The sequence below is a fragment of the Chelonoidis abingdonii genome, chromosome 4, assembly GCF_003597395.2.
Source record: "Chelonoidis abingdonii isolate Lonesome George chromosome 4, CheloAbing_2.0, whole genome shotgun sequence".
Taxonomy (NCBI): Eukaryota; Metazoa; Chordata; order Testudines; family Testudinidae; genus Chelonoidis; species Chelonoidis abingdonii.
This window is the reverse complement of record NC_133772.1, coordinates 102,801,115-102,814,317: the sequence shown is the minus strand read 5'-3', so window position 1 is coordinate 102,814,317 and position 13,203 is coordinate 102,801,115. Positions and strand designations below refer to the sequence as shown.

The window sequence follows — 13,203 nt, the reverse complement described above, 5'->3', positions numbered from 1 at the left end:
GGACAGGGAGACCATGCGGAACTTGAGTTTCCTCACAAACTTGTTTAGCCGCCGCAAGTCTAGGATGGGTCTCAGGCCCCCTTTTGCCTTTGGTATGAGAAAATACCGGGAGTAGAAGCCTTTGCCCCTGAGCTCCCGCGGGACTTCCTCTACCTCCCCTGCCTCCGTGAGGGACTTCACTTCTTGAATTAGAAGTTGCTCGTGAGAAGGGTCCCTGAAGAGGGACACGGAGGGAGGTTGGTGGGGCGGAAGGAAGGAGAACTGGATAGAATATCCCCTCTCTACTGTGCGGAGCACCAATTTGTCCAATGTAATTCGGGACCAGGCACGGTAGAAGTGGGACAGACGTGACCCAAAGGTAGGGGTGGGAGGATCCAGAGTCTCGATTGGTAGGTCACCCTCGACCGTACCATCAAATAGGGGATCTACGCCCAGATGGTGGTCTCGATTGGCCAGACACATGGCCAGAGGGGTGGCGCTGGTGACGCCTCCTGCCATTTCTGCCCCAACTGCACCCCAGCTCCTGGCGAGTCTGTGGCTGGTATGGACATGAGACCACCTGTGGCCTAAATTGTCTGCGCTGGGTCGCGCTGGTATGCAAACCCAGCGAGCAAAGCGTGGCCCTCGAGTCCTTTAAACTATGGAGACGTTTGTCCGTTTTCTCCGAAAACGGCATCTGCTCTTCGAAGGGGAGGTCTTGAATCGTCTGCTGGACCTCAAAGGGCAGGCTCAAGACCTGAAGCCAGGCTCCCCGCCACATGACCGGGCTGGTGGCAGGGTGCGCGAGGCTGAGTCCGCCGCATCTAAGGCGACCTGGAAGCTCGAGAGATCAGTTTGCCCTCCTCCACTACGGCTGAAAACTCTGATCTCGAGTCCTGGGGAAGGAGCTCCGCAAACTTCGACATGGCCGAACACGTGTTATGGCCATATCGGCTTACTATTGCCTGTTGATTGGCAATGCGGAGTTGGAGTCCCCCCGTGAAGTACACCTTTCTACCAAAGAGCTCAAGTCTTTTTGCATCCCTGCTCTTCGGTGTTGACCCCTGAAACCCTTGACGCTCCCGCTGGATAGCCGCATCTACTACCAGAGAGTCCGGGGAAGGGTGGACGTACAGGTGTCCATGCCCTTTAGAGGAGACGAAGTAGCGCCACTCCGTCCTCTTGGCGGTAGAGTCCAATGAGGCAGGTGTTTGCCTGGATGGCCCTGAGGGGGCCAGAATGTCCACTACAGGGTCCGCGTCCACCTTGATCTCCTCCGTTTGGATTGCAAGGCTTTGAGCTGCTCGCCGAAGCAATTGTTGGAAGATTTGAGTGTCCTCTAGGGCCGGTGCTGCAGCCGTGCCCGAGAGCGCCTGGTCCAGGGAGGAGGACAAGGAGATTATATGAAGTGGCCCTTCCTCCGGTGCATGTGGCCCCTCGGGGTCCTGCGGCACATGGTATTGAGGTTGCAGTGCCGGTTCCGAGTCTAAATCCGGCATCGCAGCCGGTACCGGGGTCGCCAGTGAGCGACTTGGCGTATCATGCGGTGCCAGCGGAGCCCGAACGAAAGCCATTGCTGGTGCCGCAGCCCGGTTAGGGGGTGCTGAACTTGACCATGGCACACCCCTGCCCGACGACGGTGCCGGTGGGAGAGGCAGCTGCGCCGGGGCCACCGACGTCGAGGACACCGAAGCTGACCGTGACCGAGGGCCAATTGCCTCGCCTACCGACTGATGGTAGGCCCAGGGAGTCCAAAACGGGCACTGTGAGGGCGGCTGCCATTGTTGTTGCCACTGCGGGTAGCGTTGGTGGCTCACCTCTGACACCGATCTCCTGCTCCGCAACCTGCTGGAGCAATAGGAGTCTGCCTCTGAGTCTGAGGTCTCTGAGTATGAGGGCCTGGGGGGAGCAGCGCCCGGTGCCGAAGGAGAGCAGTGCCGAGGTGGCGGGGAGCCTCTCATCTGGTCCTGTGCCGCCTTCAAAGCGCGATGCAGGGAGGGAGGCGACAGCATGGCCCATTTGCCTCTAGATTACACTGGTGGATGGGCCACAGTAGGCAACTCCCTACGATGTGGGGAGGCCGGTGCCGGGAGACACATTAGGCCTGAGGCTGCCTCGAATGCCTCCGGCATCAACAGGGGGCGTATGTCTCTGCTGAGGTCCGGGGAATTAGGCTGGTCTGGACTCAACCGCCCTCTCTGCAGTGCAGGAGTCGATGGAACTGCCGAGGGCTGCAGCCCAGCCTGTCCGCTTACACCTGGGGACAGCGTCTGCCTCAGATCCTGGTGGGGTGACCGATCCCTCACCGGCTTCCTTCTCTTGGCGGGCACTGGCGAAGGTGAGCGGTGCCGCACTGAGGCCGACTTCCTATGACCCAACTCCGTCCGGTGCTGGGTTTTCGATGACTTGGGCTGGGCCCTAAGTCCTGATGTCGGTGCCGGGGCACTCCGCACCGAGGACGACATGCTGGGCTCCGCCTCGGCCGGTTCTGGGTCCGAGGGTGGTCATAGGGCTGCCTCCATCAGGAGGACTCTAAGTCTTTGAGCCCTGTCCTTAAGAGTTCGCGGGCGGAAGCCTCTACAGATAGAGCACCAGTCCTTTTGGTGGCTCTCTCCGAGGCACCTCAAACACACAGAGTGCGGGTCACTCTTGGGCATGAATTTCCTGCAGTTCTCACAGAGTTTGAACCCGGGGGACCCGGGCATGCCCCAGCGAGCGACGAAGACCCTGCGGGGGGGACGGGACCCCAACTACGAAAACTATATGCAAAGATCTATCTAACTAACTAAAAAAAAATAACTGAATACATGGACTAAACGGTAAGGATAGGACACTGCCAAAATGCTACGCAAGAGAAGTTCCAGCTAGCCGTCACTGGCGGTAAGAAGGAACTGAGGGGGTGGAGGGTCGGTGGGCCACTCTAGGGGGCGCCCGGGCCAACCCTACGGACGCTGCTAGGGGAAAATCTTCCGGCTGGCATGCACGCGGCGTGCACACACCTACTTCGAATGGACATGAACAACACATCTCAGCACTTGATATATTGCAGCATAAGTGTGGCACTTCAGAGGGCGCAACAACCAGCCCTATGGATACTGCTAAGGCAAAAGTCTCCGACAACTGTGCATGTGGGCATGCACACGCTTAGAATGGAATCAACATGAGCAAGCACTCAAAGAAGAATTTCATAAATCAGGATTTTCAGAAAGTTCTTAAGTTAAGCATTCTATACTGCACTTTCAGTGTATATATCCTGGAGGAAATACATTTCATTTTATACAATCTAGAGGAGACCTGGACCGCCAGATGCTTTTGAATAGAACAAGAACACTTTTTATTTACTTATTATGATGGTTATTGCAGGGTGAAACATGTTTCTCTGGAGTATGGACCTTGACAAAGAAATTTGGGCCTTGATAAAAAAATTATTGACTACCCCTGATCTAGAGAGCCTTGTTCAATATGAAAGAAATATTAACTTACATTCTTCTTACTGATAGATTCCTTGATGAAGAATTGATCAGTGGGGATATAGACATAACCATCTTATTAGATGCTGGAAGGTCTAATAATGTGCCTGAACAGCTTGACTCCTTGTACAACATCTTTGGTGACCTGGAAAAGGAAAAGCTATTACAAAATTAATTTCTCATTCTGAACTTTATGTAAATATTCATTTGAAAGTAATAGTAGATCTGTTTACCTCAAGTGTGATTTAAAGAACCCTACATTGCTATAAAGCCATGGAATCAATTTGTTTCTATACCACAATATAAATGATTGCTCCAACAACTAGAAGACACTGAAGTAAATTTTGTCATCAATAATTTACCTTGCATTCCTCAGACCCACCTCTCTTTTACATAATCAAATAGTTGCTGAACCCTAGAAATGCGGACATTACTACCACCGTTCAGCACTACAAAATGGAATAAATTCTGTCTCTGGAAATATTGTAACCTCAATTTTTTCAGTGCATAGTGGTTCTATGGTTTTCTACAGTGTTATATCCCATATAGGACAAATTGAAATTTGATAATCCTTGAGAACCATTAAGTACTGATGTTATGTTATGTTACTCCCATAGGTAGACTGCATTGTATGATCCAGTGCTGGTATTAGTTGGCACCAGCTCAATACACACTGCTGAAGTAACTTGCTGCAATTTTTCATCTCGCCTTTTAACTACTAAGTAATGTTGTAAGTTCCAGTTAAGTCTTCTAGAGTTACTCATATTCTGATTTTGTTTAGCTCCAAAGATGGCAAAATTCCTATATTTACATGCAAAAAATTTAAATCAATGTTAAGGATGCAAAATTAAGCACTGAAGAACTAGAAAAGAAACAATTTCTGTGCACAACAGTCATCAGTTATTTGATCTCTTATATGCCCCAGAGAGACAGTTAAACTTGCATGTACCCTCAAAATAAAAATAAAATAAAATAAAGAAAAGACGGTTACTCACCTTTGTAACTGTTGTTCTTCGAGATGTGTTGCTCATATCCATTCCAGTTAGGTGTGCACGCACCGCGTGCACGTTCGTCGGAGAAACTTTTACCCTAGCAACACTCGGTGGGCCGGCAGGTCGCCCCCTGGAGTGGCGCCGGTATGGCGCCTGATATAACCTGCGCCCGATCGCTCCAGTTCTTCTTACCGCCCGTGTTGGTCGTTGGAACAGTGAGCGCAGCTGAGCTGACCACACCTCCCTACGATCGCTCGTGCCTTTAGCTCTTCGTGTATATAGTTTGTGTCTAGTTCTGTATTAATTAGTAGTATAGTGTAGTTAGTGTAAACTTTAAGAGGATCTGGGTGCCACCCTTCTCCTCCCGCGGCACCGGGGCCATAGCCGGTTCCGGCTTCAAGCCCTGTGGGACCTGCCGTACAGATGCCACGGAGACCCGCACGACTCCGTAGAAGTGGCTTTGGCCGAGGGCCGTCGTCGGACAAGTGCGTATTGTAAGGCGTTCAAGCCGCGGACCAGAAAAGAGCGGGACTCTCCGCCTAAAACAACTCTTTTATGGAGCAAGCTCTAACTCCTCAACCTCGGCACCGTTCTGGAACCGGAACAAGTGCTTCGCTTGTTCCTGCACCGGCGAAGACTTCCTCGGCACCTCCTGTCACGGCCCAGTCCTCCAGGCGCGCGCACGCTCCCGAGGAGCAAGAACGCAGGCTCCTGCGATACCTTCAGTACACCGCATTAGAGCGCAGCTCCAGGTCGGATTGCCCGCACGCCAACTGCCGCGGCACCCTGCTCCTGCACCGTCGATTCCCGCCTCTCAGGAGCCGTCGAGTCCGGTGCCGACCAGCTCCCCGGCCCATGCTGTGGTAGAGCTCGTATACCGTCCACGCCGGAGACCTTCTCCAACTGTGCGGACCTCATCGCTCTTACAGAGCCTGAGCTGCCTCAACCCCAGCACCGCCGGTGCGGGTCATTCAGTCGCTGGGCAAACCTGCCATGGTGCGACCATCGTCCCGGGCACCAAGGAGCTCCGCCGATCTCGTTCGGGGTCCCGTGAACGTTCCCGGCTCCGCACCGATCGCAATCCTGCACCGCCACGATCCCGACGCTGCTCGCAGTCCCGGCACCGTTTCCCATCCCGCGTTACGTCGGCACCACTCCAGATCCTGGCACCACTGAGCTCTCGCAGCCGATCCAGGCATTCCATGTTCGACTGGTCGACTCCCGGCCCGCGCTGGTCGTAGGTCCCGGTTCCGCTCTCCTCTGCCATGGCCTGGTACCGTTCGTGGCACCGCGCAGGACAGCGACTATATGGACCAGGGATATGGTCCAGTCTGCTTCAGCTCCCCGTGGCCATCCGCCGCTTCCTGTACACAGACAGTGCATCTATGGGGGATCAGACACTCAGGCCCATCAGGACCAAGGAGCACCCGCAGTGGTCCTTTTGGACACCCTGGGCCTACCACCAAGCCAGGGTGAACCATCGGCCATCACACTCGGGTCATTCTGAACACCGGGCACCTGAGCCACACTCAGTGACCTCCCACTGCGATACGGGGCGGTGCTATACAGCTCAGAACAACACGAGTTCGGAGGCGGAGGTCCACAGATGAAACTTCGGTCCAGGACCCGCTCGTCCAGGGTTGTCGTCGTCATCTTCCCTGGATGAGGCGGTAGCGGGCACATTTTCGTCGGGGCCTCCCCCTATCGATCTGCAGGCGCACCAGATCTTTTGCGACGCGTAGCCCAAAATATTAGCCTTCCCGTGGAGAAGTCCCTGACGTGGAGGACCAGTGGTCAACATCCTCCGCAGCGGAAACGCCTACCAGGGTGGCCTCCGTCATGCAGATCCATCCAGGCAGAGCCGACACCATCTGGCAGTCTCCGGCCGTCCATTCCACCAACAGCCAGGGGTGGAAAGCAAAATACATGGTGTCTTCTCAGGGTACGAATACCTGTATGTGCGACCCGCGCCGCGTTGCTCGGTGGTGGTACAGTCGGTCACCGAGCCGAGAGCGCCAGGCCACAAGCCCCCGCGCCAAGTCCAGGGAGGCCAAAGCATGCTTTGTGGGGGTCCAAAAGATTTACTCTGCGGAGGGCTTCAGCCCCGCGTAGGCTGAACCACGCAAGCCCTCTTAAGCCGATACTCTCTTCAACACCCTGGAGGCGAGTCGGCAAACTCATGGAGCTGATCCCAACAAGACTCCCGTCAGAGTTCACCGGCCCTCCTCGAGGAGGGAAAGGGTGCGAGAACCTCACTCAGGCTCGCTGGACTCGGCAGATTCGGCGCAAGAATGGGTCGCCTCTTGCATAGCCATTGGAGGCGCATACCTGTTACAGGTATCCCGCTACCGCCGCAAAGTTGCAGACACCAACAGGACTGCCATTTGATTGGACAAGGTCTTTCTCGCAAAGACAGATCCCAGACGGCAGAGTCTGAAGATAACCGGTTTCATGTGTTCACGTTGGCACATACCCCTCAAACTCAAAGACGGTTCATTCCCGCTCAGCCCCAAGCGCCCTACCCCCACTCGTCCGCGACGAGGAACTTGGCCGCGACCGAGGGTCTGACCAACCGCAGATGCAACGAGCCCTCCGCGGGCAACAATGCCGGGTCCGCCAAGTCATCAGGTGACCCAAGTCAAATTTTTTAGATAGCAGCCCGAGGCACGTACCATCCTCTCCGAAGCCGCGTCACAATTTCCACCGCCGTTTCTCGTTTCTCCGTGTGGTCCGCAAACTATGGTCGTTGAGTCTCGTACGGTGGAACTTTGAGTATACCGGTCTCCAATTTCTCTCTCCACCTCCCTCCCGCCTCCTCTATACCCTCTTAGGGACCCCTCTACAAGCAACTCTCCTGCAGGAGGTCCACAAGCTTCTTACGATCGGAGCTTAAGTGAGGACGGAGCTAAGGGAAGGGGTTCTATCCCGTATTTCACTGATCCCAAGGCGTAAGAGGGGCCTCGGCATCTAGACCACGCGAGCAACAGTTCATCAGAAGTTCAGTTTCCGCAATGGGGTTGCCTGGGACCATCATTTCCCGTCCTGGAGCCCAGCGATTGACGCTGTCTCAACATAGTGGACCGCATATTTTCATATTGCAATTAACCCTCCCACAGGAGGTATCCGCCGTTTCGTGGTGATCGAGTTCATATCCAGTCACGTCTCCCTTTGAACTTCGTCGGCCCCTCGGGGTCTTCAACGAAATGGTGATGGCGGTTTCGCCATTTCCTCCGCCGTTCGTCGATACACGTGTTCCCTACCTTGACGACGGCTTTCGGGGCACCTCAAAGTCAAGTCACCAGCCTGCACCCCAGCATAGAAATGCATTCGAGTCTGGGCCTGATCGTCATCTGGAAAGCCGTATGTGACTGGGTGCCCATGCAAAGGAAGAATCATCGGGACAGCTGCTGGACTCCACCTTGCACAGCCAGCTGCCCGGCACTCGGTTTCAGGCAATACGTCTTCCCATGGTCCAGAGCCGCAGGTTCCAACTCCTCTCCGATACTTGCCTGGCTTCTTCTGGGACACATAGGCCGACTTGTGCCTCGTTTGCAAAAGAACGCAGATGCGAATGCGCCCGCTACCACTGCTTGGGCTCGCTTCTGTCTATCCGACCGACCAGGGACACCTAGACATGATTCATCAAACCGGCCATCATCCCATCCGGAGTCCTCAGCCCCTCGACTGGTTGCAAAGAGTAACCGCTTGGTGTGTGCGGGCTGCCACTTTTCAATCCTGCCCAGTCTCCGTTCCCTACAACGGATGCTCTGCGCTGTGGCTGGGGGTGCACACTGGGGCCCCGGCGCACCAGGCTTTGGTTCACCCGGAGTGACTCTTCATACAAATGTCCGAGAAGCTCAGCGCAGTACGCCTGGCGTGCATGCGTTCCTCAGCCACCTCCAAGGCCTTGGTGCAGTTTCTACGGACAAACGACGGCCATGTATTACATCACAAGCAGGGAGGCACAAGTCATCTCCCCTGTGTCAGAGAAGCGATCCGCTTGTGGGTCTTCTTGTGTACGCCACTCACTGAACCCTGGTAGCCTCCTTTCTCCCGGGGGTCCGGAACCCTCGAATCACCTGAGCAGTCCTTCCTCACACACAAATGGTCCATCCGACCGGACGTCTCATTCAATCTTCCGGAGGTGGGGCTTCCCAGATCGACCTGTTTGCGTCCAAATCAACAGAATGCCAAGATGTTCTCGTTCCCTACAAGGTCCGCTCTCCGGGCTCCCTGTCGATGCCTTCCTTGATCCCGTGGTCAGGTCGCCTTTGCTATGCCTTCCCACATTTCCCCCTCATCCACCGAGTTTGCTCAAGTCCGCCGGACAAAAGCCCCTCATCCTGATCGCGCCGGCTTGGCACGATCAAGAACTGGATCCCCAGGCTGCTCGACACTGTCCCTGTCGGACCTGATCCCTCTGTCACTAGTGACCGGACTTGATCACGCAAGACTTTGGCAGGCTTCACACCCGGACCTGCAGTCCCTCCACCTGACGCATGGTTTCTAGCTGGTTGTTAAACCAGTTGAGCTGAGCTATTCCGCTGCAGTGCAACAGGTGTTGCGTTGGTAGCAGGAAGCCCTCCCGCGGTCGACATACCTCGCGAAATGGAAGCGCTTCTGCTACGGAGTGCCCAGCATGGTCACTCCACATGCTTTGTATAATCCCCACCATCCTGGATTATTTGTGGCTTCAGGAGCAGGGTTGGCTCTACTCCACGCTGCGAGTCCGCCTCGCCGCCTATCCACCTTCCATCCGGGGGAGCTGGCAATACCATTTTTCCCACCCGATGTCTTCCAGGTCCTCACAGGGCTTTAACAGTTATACCCTCAGGTCAAGCCCCTGCCCCTACCTGGGACCTAAACCTTTTCTAAATAGGCTCATGGGCCCCCTCGAGCCTTGCCACATGTTCACTGCTGTACCTGTCCTGGAAGACGGCTTCTCGTTGCTATTACCTCGGCTAGGCGTGTCTCGGAACTCGCGCGCTGACTGTGGATCTCCATATACCGTCTTCCTAAGGACAAGGTTCAGCTCAACCTCACCGGCATTCCACCCCAAAGTCGTCTCCGCTTTCACGTGAACCAGGACATCTTTCTGCAGTGTTCTTTCCAAAGCTGCACGCATCGAGACCAGACAAACAGCTCCATACCCTGACGTCCGCGGGGCTCTCGCGATTCTACATCGACGCGGCCCAAGCCCTTCCCCTATTAGGTATGAAACGTCTGGGGCACCGCCCCCACACTATGAGTCGCTAGAGTGGGTAACGTTTTGAGAGGCTGCAGGGACTCCAGGCCATCTTGCTCTAGCGCATTCCGCGATACATTGTGGTCACGTCGCTATATCCGAGCTTGCTATGACTTGGCTCGTTTCTTGCTCCTCGGGGAGAGTGAGCGGCGCCGGCTGGAGGACTGGGCCGGTGACAGGAGGTGCCGAGGAGTCTTCGCCGGTGCAGGAACAGACGAAGCACTTGTTCCCGGTTCCAGAGACGGTGCCGAGGTTGGAGGAGTTAGAGCTGCCTCCATCAAGAGTTGTTTTAGGCGAGAGTCCCGCTCTTTTCTGGTCCGGGGCTTGAACGCCTTACAAATACGGCACTTGTCCGACGACGGCCCTCGCCAAAGCACTTTAAACAGGAGTCGTGCGGGTCTCCTGTGGGCATCGGTAACGGCAGGTCCCACAGGGCTTGAAGCCCGGTGAACCGGGCATGGGCCCCGGTGCCGGGGGAGGAGAAGGGGTGAACCCCCGATCCTCTTAAAGTATATACACTAACTACAACTATACTAACAGTAATTAATAAAGAACTAGACAAAAACTATGTACACTAAGAAGCTAAAGCACGAGCGAATCGCTAGGGAGGTGGAGATCAGCTAAGCTGCGCTCCACTGTTCCAACGACCAACACGGGCGGTAAGAAGGAACTGAGGAGCGGTCGGGCCGGCAGGGGTATATATCAGGTGCCATACCGGCGCCACTCCAGGGGGCGACCTGCCGGCCCACCGAGTGTTGCTAGGGTAAAAGTTTCTCCGATGAATGTGCACGCAGCGCGCGCACACCTAACTGGAATGGATATGAGCAAGCACTCAAAGAAGAAGTAAAGTTTCCTGGCCTTTGAGACCCTTAGCACTGAAACTCATCTTTCCAGAGTCTGCAGCTCATAGGTGATAAATTGCACTGCCATCTCCTGCCACGTACATGTGTGTTCTTATACTGTGAAACCAAGGGAAGAATGCCAGCTGACTAGTACATATGGAATGAGGGCAGCAGTCCAATGGCAGCCTTCAAAAATGTAACTTAACCTTAACTACAGTAGGTGTGTTACTACACCCATGATAAATAACAGTTACTTATCTTACAGTAACTCGGGTTCTTTGAGATATCAGTGTGGGTCCCACTGTATGTGCACCTCATGTGTGCCATATCAGATTCTTTAAAATAGCGGTGTTTCTTTGGGCAGCGCACGCACCCTGTGCCTTATCATGCTCCTGGACTTGTTAGGGCAAAAAGGGCAGAGCAACTGTAACCCTCCCTCAGTTCCCTCACGATTCAAAGCCCACATTAGGTGTGGCTCATAAACTGAAGACAGAGTGCAGGTTGAGAGAGTCCACATTGACAATATCTAAAAAAACTCCATAATTACTGTAGGGTAAGTAACCATTCTCCCTTCTTTGCGTATATGTCAGTGTGGCTCTCACGGGAGGTAGAAACCCTCTGGATAGTGGGATGAGAAGTATCAGCTGTATCAATCAAACAAATTGTAATACTGTTCTAATAAACATGGCATCTGCTCTGACAGCTAAGTCCAGTGCACCCTGCTTCACAAAACGTAATGGGTGCCTTGTGGATCTCAAAAACTGGCTCATTTCTGAAGCTGGCAGGGAATGACGCTTGAGTTCTGGTTCAGTGAGCATTCTTGTTCAGCGGAAGAGGTACAGCACCCAACTGGTAACACAGCAAGATACATTGTGTTATCCACTTAGATACTTTTTGTGATGAGATGGCCTGGCCTTTGGAATGGCTGGGTACAGCAAGAAACTATCAGGGAGATGGCCTAAACAGTTTGGTTCTGTCAATGAGTAAAGTTAAGCTCTGGAGATACCCTGCATAGGTCAATTCCCCCTAATGTAGCATTGGGCTTTGAGAATAGGTTGGTACAGATGGAAATCTGAAAGTATCTTGGGATGCACTTGAGGTAAGGTTTCACCACCACTTTGTCCTATGAAATGTTATGAAGGGAAGGAAGGTCAGCCATAAATACTTGGAGATCGCTCATTTTCATACTAGTAAGAGCAACTAAAAAACAAACAGTCTTCGGAGTGAGATGATGCATTCTCAAAGGTGCTCAAAGGGAGGCCCTGGGTCTCAAGAGGACAATGTTGAGATCCCAGGCAGGAGCAGTTCCTCTGATTGATGAGTAAGTGTGTAACAGACCATTGAAAAACTCTGATACCATTAAGTGGGAGACGTTGGAGCATAATAGGACAGGAGGATGGCACACTAAGATCACTGTAAGGTAGACCTTAATGGAGCTGAATGAAAGGTCAGAATGTTTCAGATGCAGCAAGTAGTCAAAGGTATTTGATACCGAAGCCTGTGTAGGGTCCAAGTTATGTTGGGCCACCCATATGGAGATATACTTCCATTTTAATGAGCAAGTCTGTCTGGTGGATATCTTCCAGTTCTGTATCAGTCCTTGTCCATGGCACTCAACCAGCTAACATCTAGACTGCAAGATGCAGGGATGTTGCGTATGGATAGGGTATCTGACTGTGGTGCTGTGGAAATCAGGTCTGAGCAGTTTGGAGCTGAATGGATATCTGCAGCAAATCCATCAGTCAAAACTGCCTCAGCCCGCAGAAACTATAAGGATGACATGCTCTGTCTCATCTGACTTTGGGAACCACCCTGGGGATCGGGGAATAAGCAGGAAAGCATATAGGAGGCCATTTTGCAGTGGAATTAAGAAGGCATCTGGTAGCGATCCCAAGCTCATGCCCTCTCTGGAACAGAAGTCCTGATACTTGGTGCTGTCTTTGGTGGCAAACAGATCTATCACACAGACACCTTTGCCCATCGATGAAATATCAGCTCTATGATGGAGCTCTGCAGTGACTACTCATGACTGGTCTTGGATTGTCTGCTCAAGTAGTCTGCCAGGTTGCTGCTGATTCTAGGGAGGTGAAGTGCCAAAGTTACCTGAGCTGGAGATACCTATTCCATTTGTAGGTGATGCAGGTGGGCTTCCTACATGTAGGATTGATTTAAATCAGCAAAAAGGAAAACTTAATTTAAATTATTCATTTTAATTGTGTTTTACATTTGTACTTTTCAGTTATTTTCCCAAAGAAAGCTTGGGACCATTAAAACATGTTATTTTCAACTAAATATAAAACTAACTGATTTATTAAACAAAGGAAATATTTAAGTATCTTTAAGCAAGATACAGACAAACTGGAGAGACTCCAGAGGGGAACAACAAAAAATGCTAAAAGATTTAGAAGACCTGACTTATCAGGAAAGGTTAAAAAAACAAGGTATGCTTAGCCTTGCAAAAATAAGACAGAGAGGACAGTATAACAGTCTTCAGATCTGTCAACTGTTTTCTATGTCCACTGAAGGAAAGACAAGAAGTAATGGACTTAAGCGGCAGGAAGGGAGATTTAGGTTAGATATTAGGAAAAAATTTCTAACTATAAGGATAGTTCAGCACTGGAATAGGCTTCCAAGGGATGCTATGGCATCCTTGTCATTGGAGAGTTTTAAGACAA

General features: G+C 52.7%; 1 protein-coding gene across 2 annotated transcripts in view; it reads right to left on the bottom strand.

The window, feature by feature from the left end:
* Positions 1-13,203, bottom strand: part of G2E3 (G2/M-phase specific E3 ubiquitin protein ligase) — a 65,594-nt gene that overhangs the window by 12,115 nt on the left and 40,276 nt on the right. For both annotated transcript variants that reach the window (XM_032796636.2, XM_075065499.1), the window contains one exon: positions 3,463-3,594. In XM_032796636.2, coding sequence (XP_032652527.1) covers positions 3,463-3,594 — 132 coding nt within the window. The remainder of the gene's footprint in view (positions 1-3,462; positions 3,595-13,203) is intronic.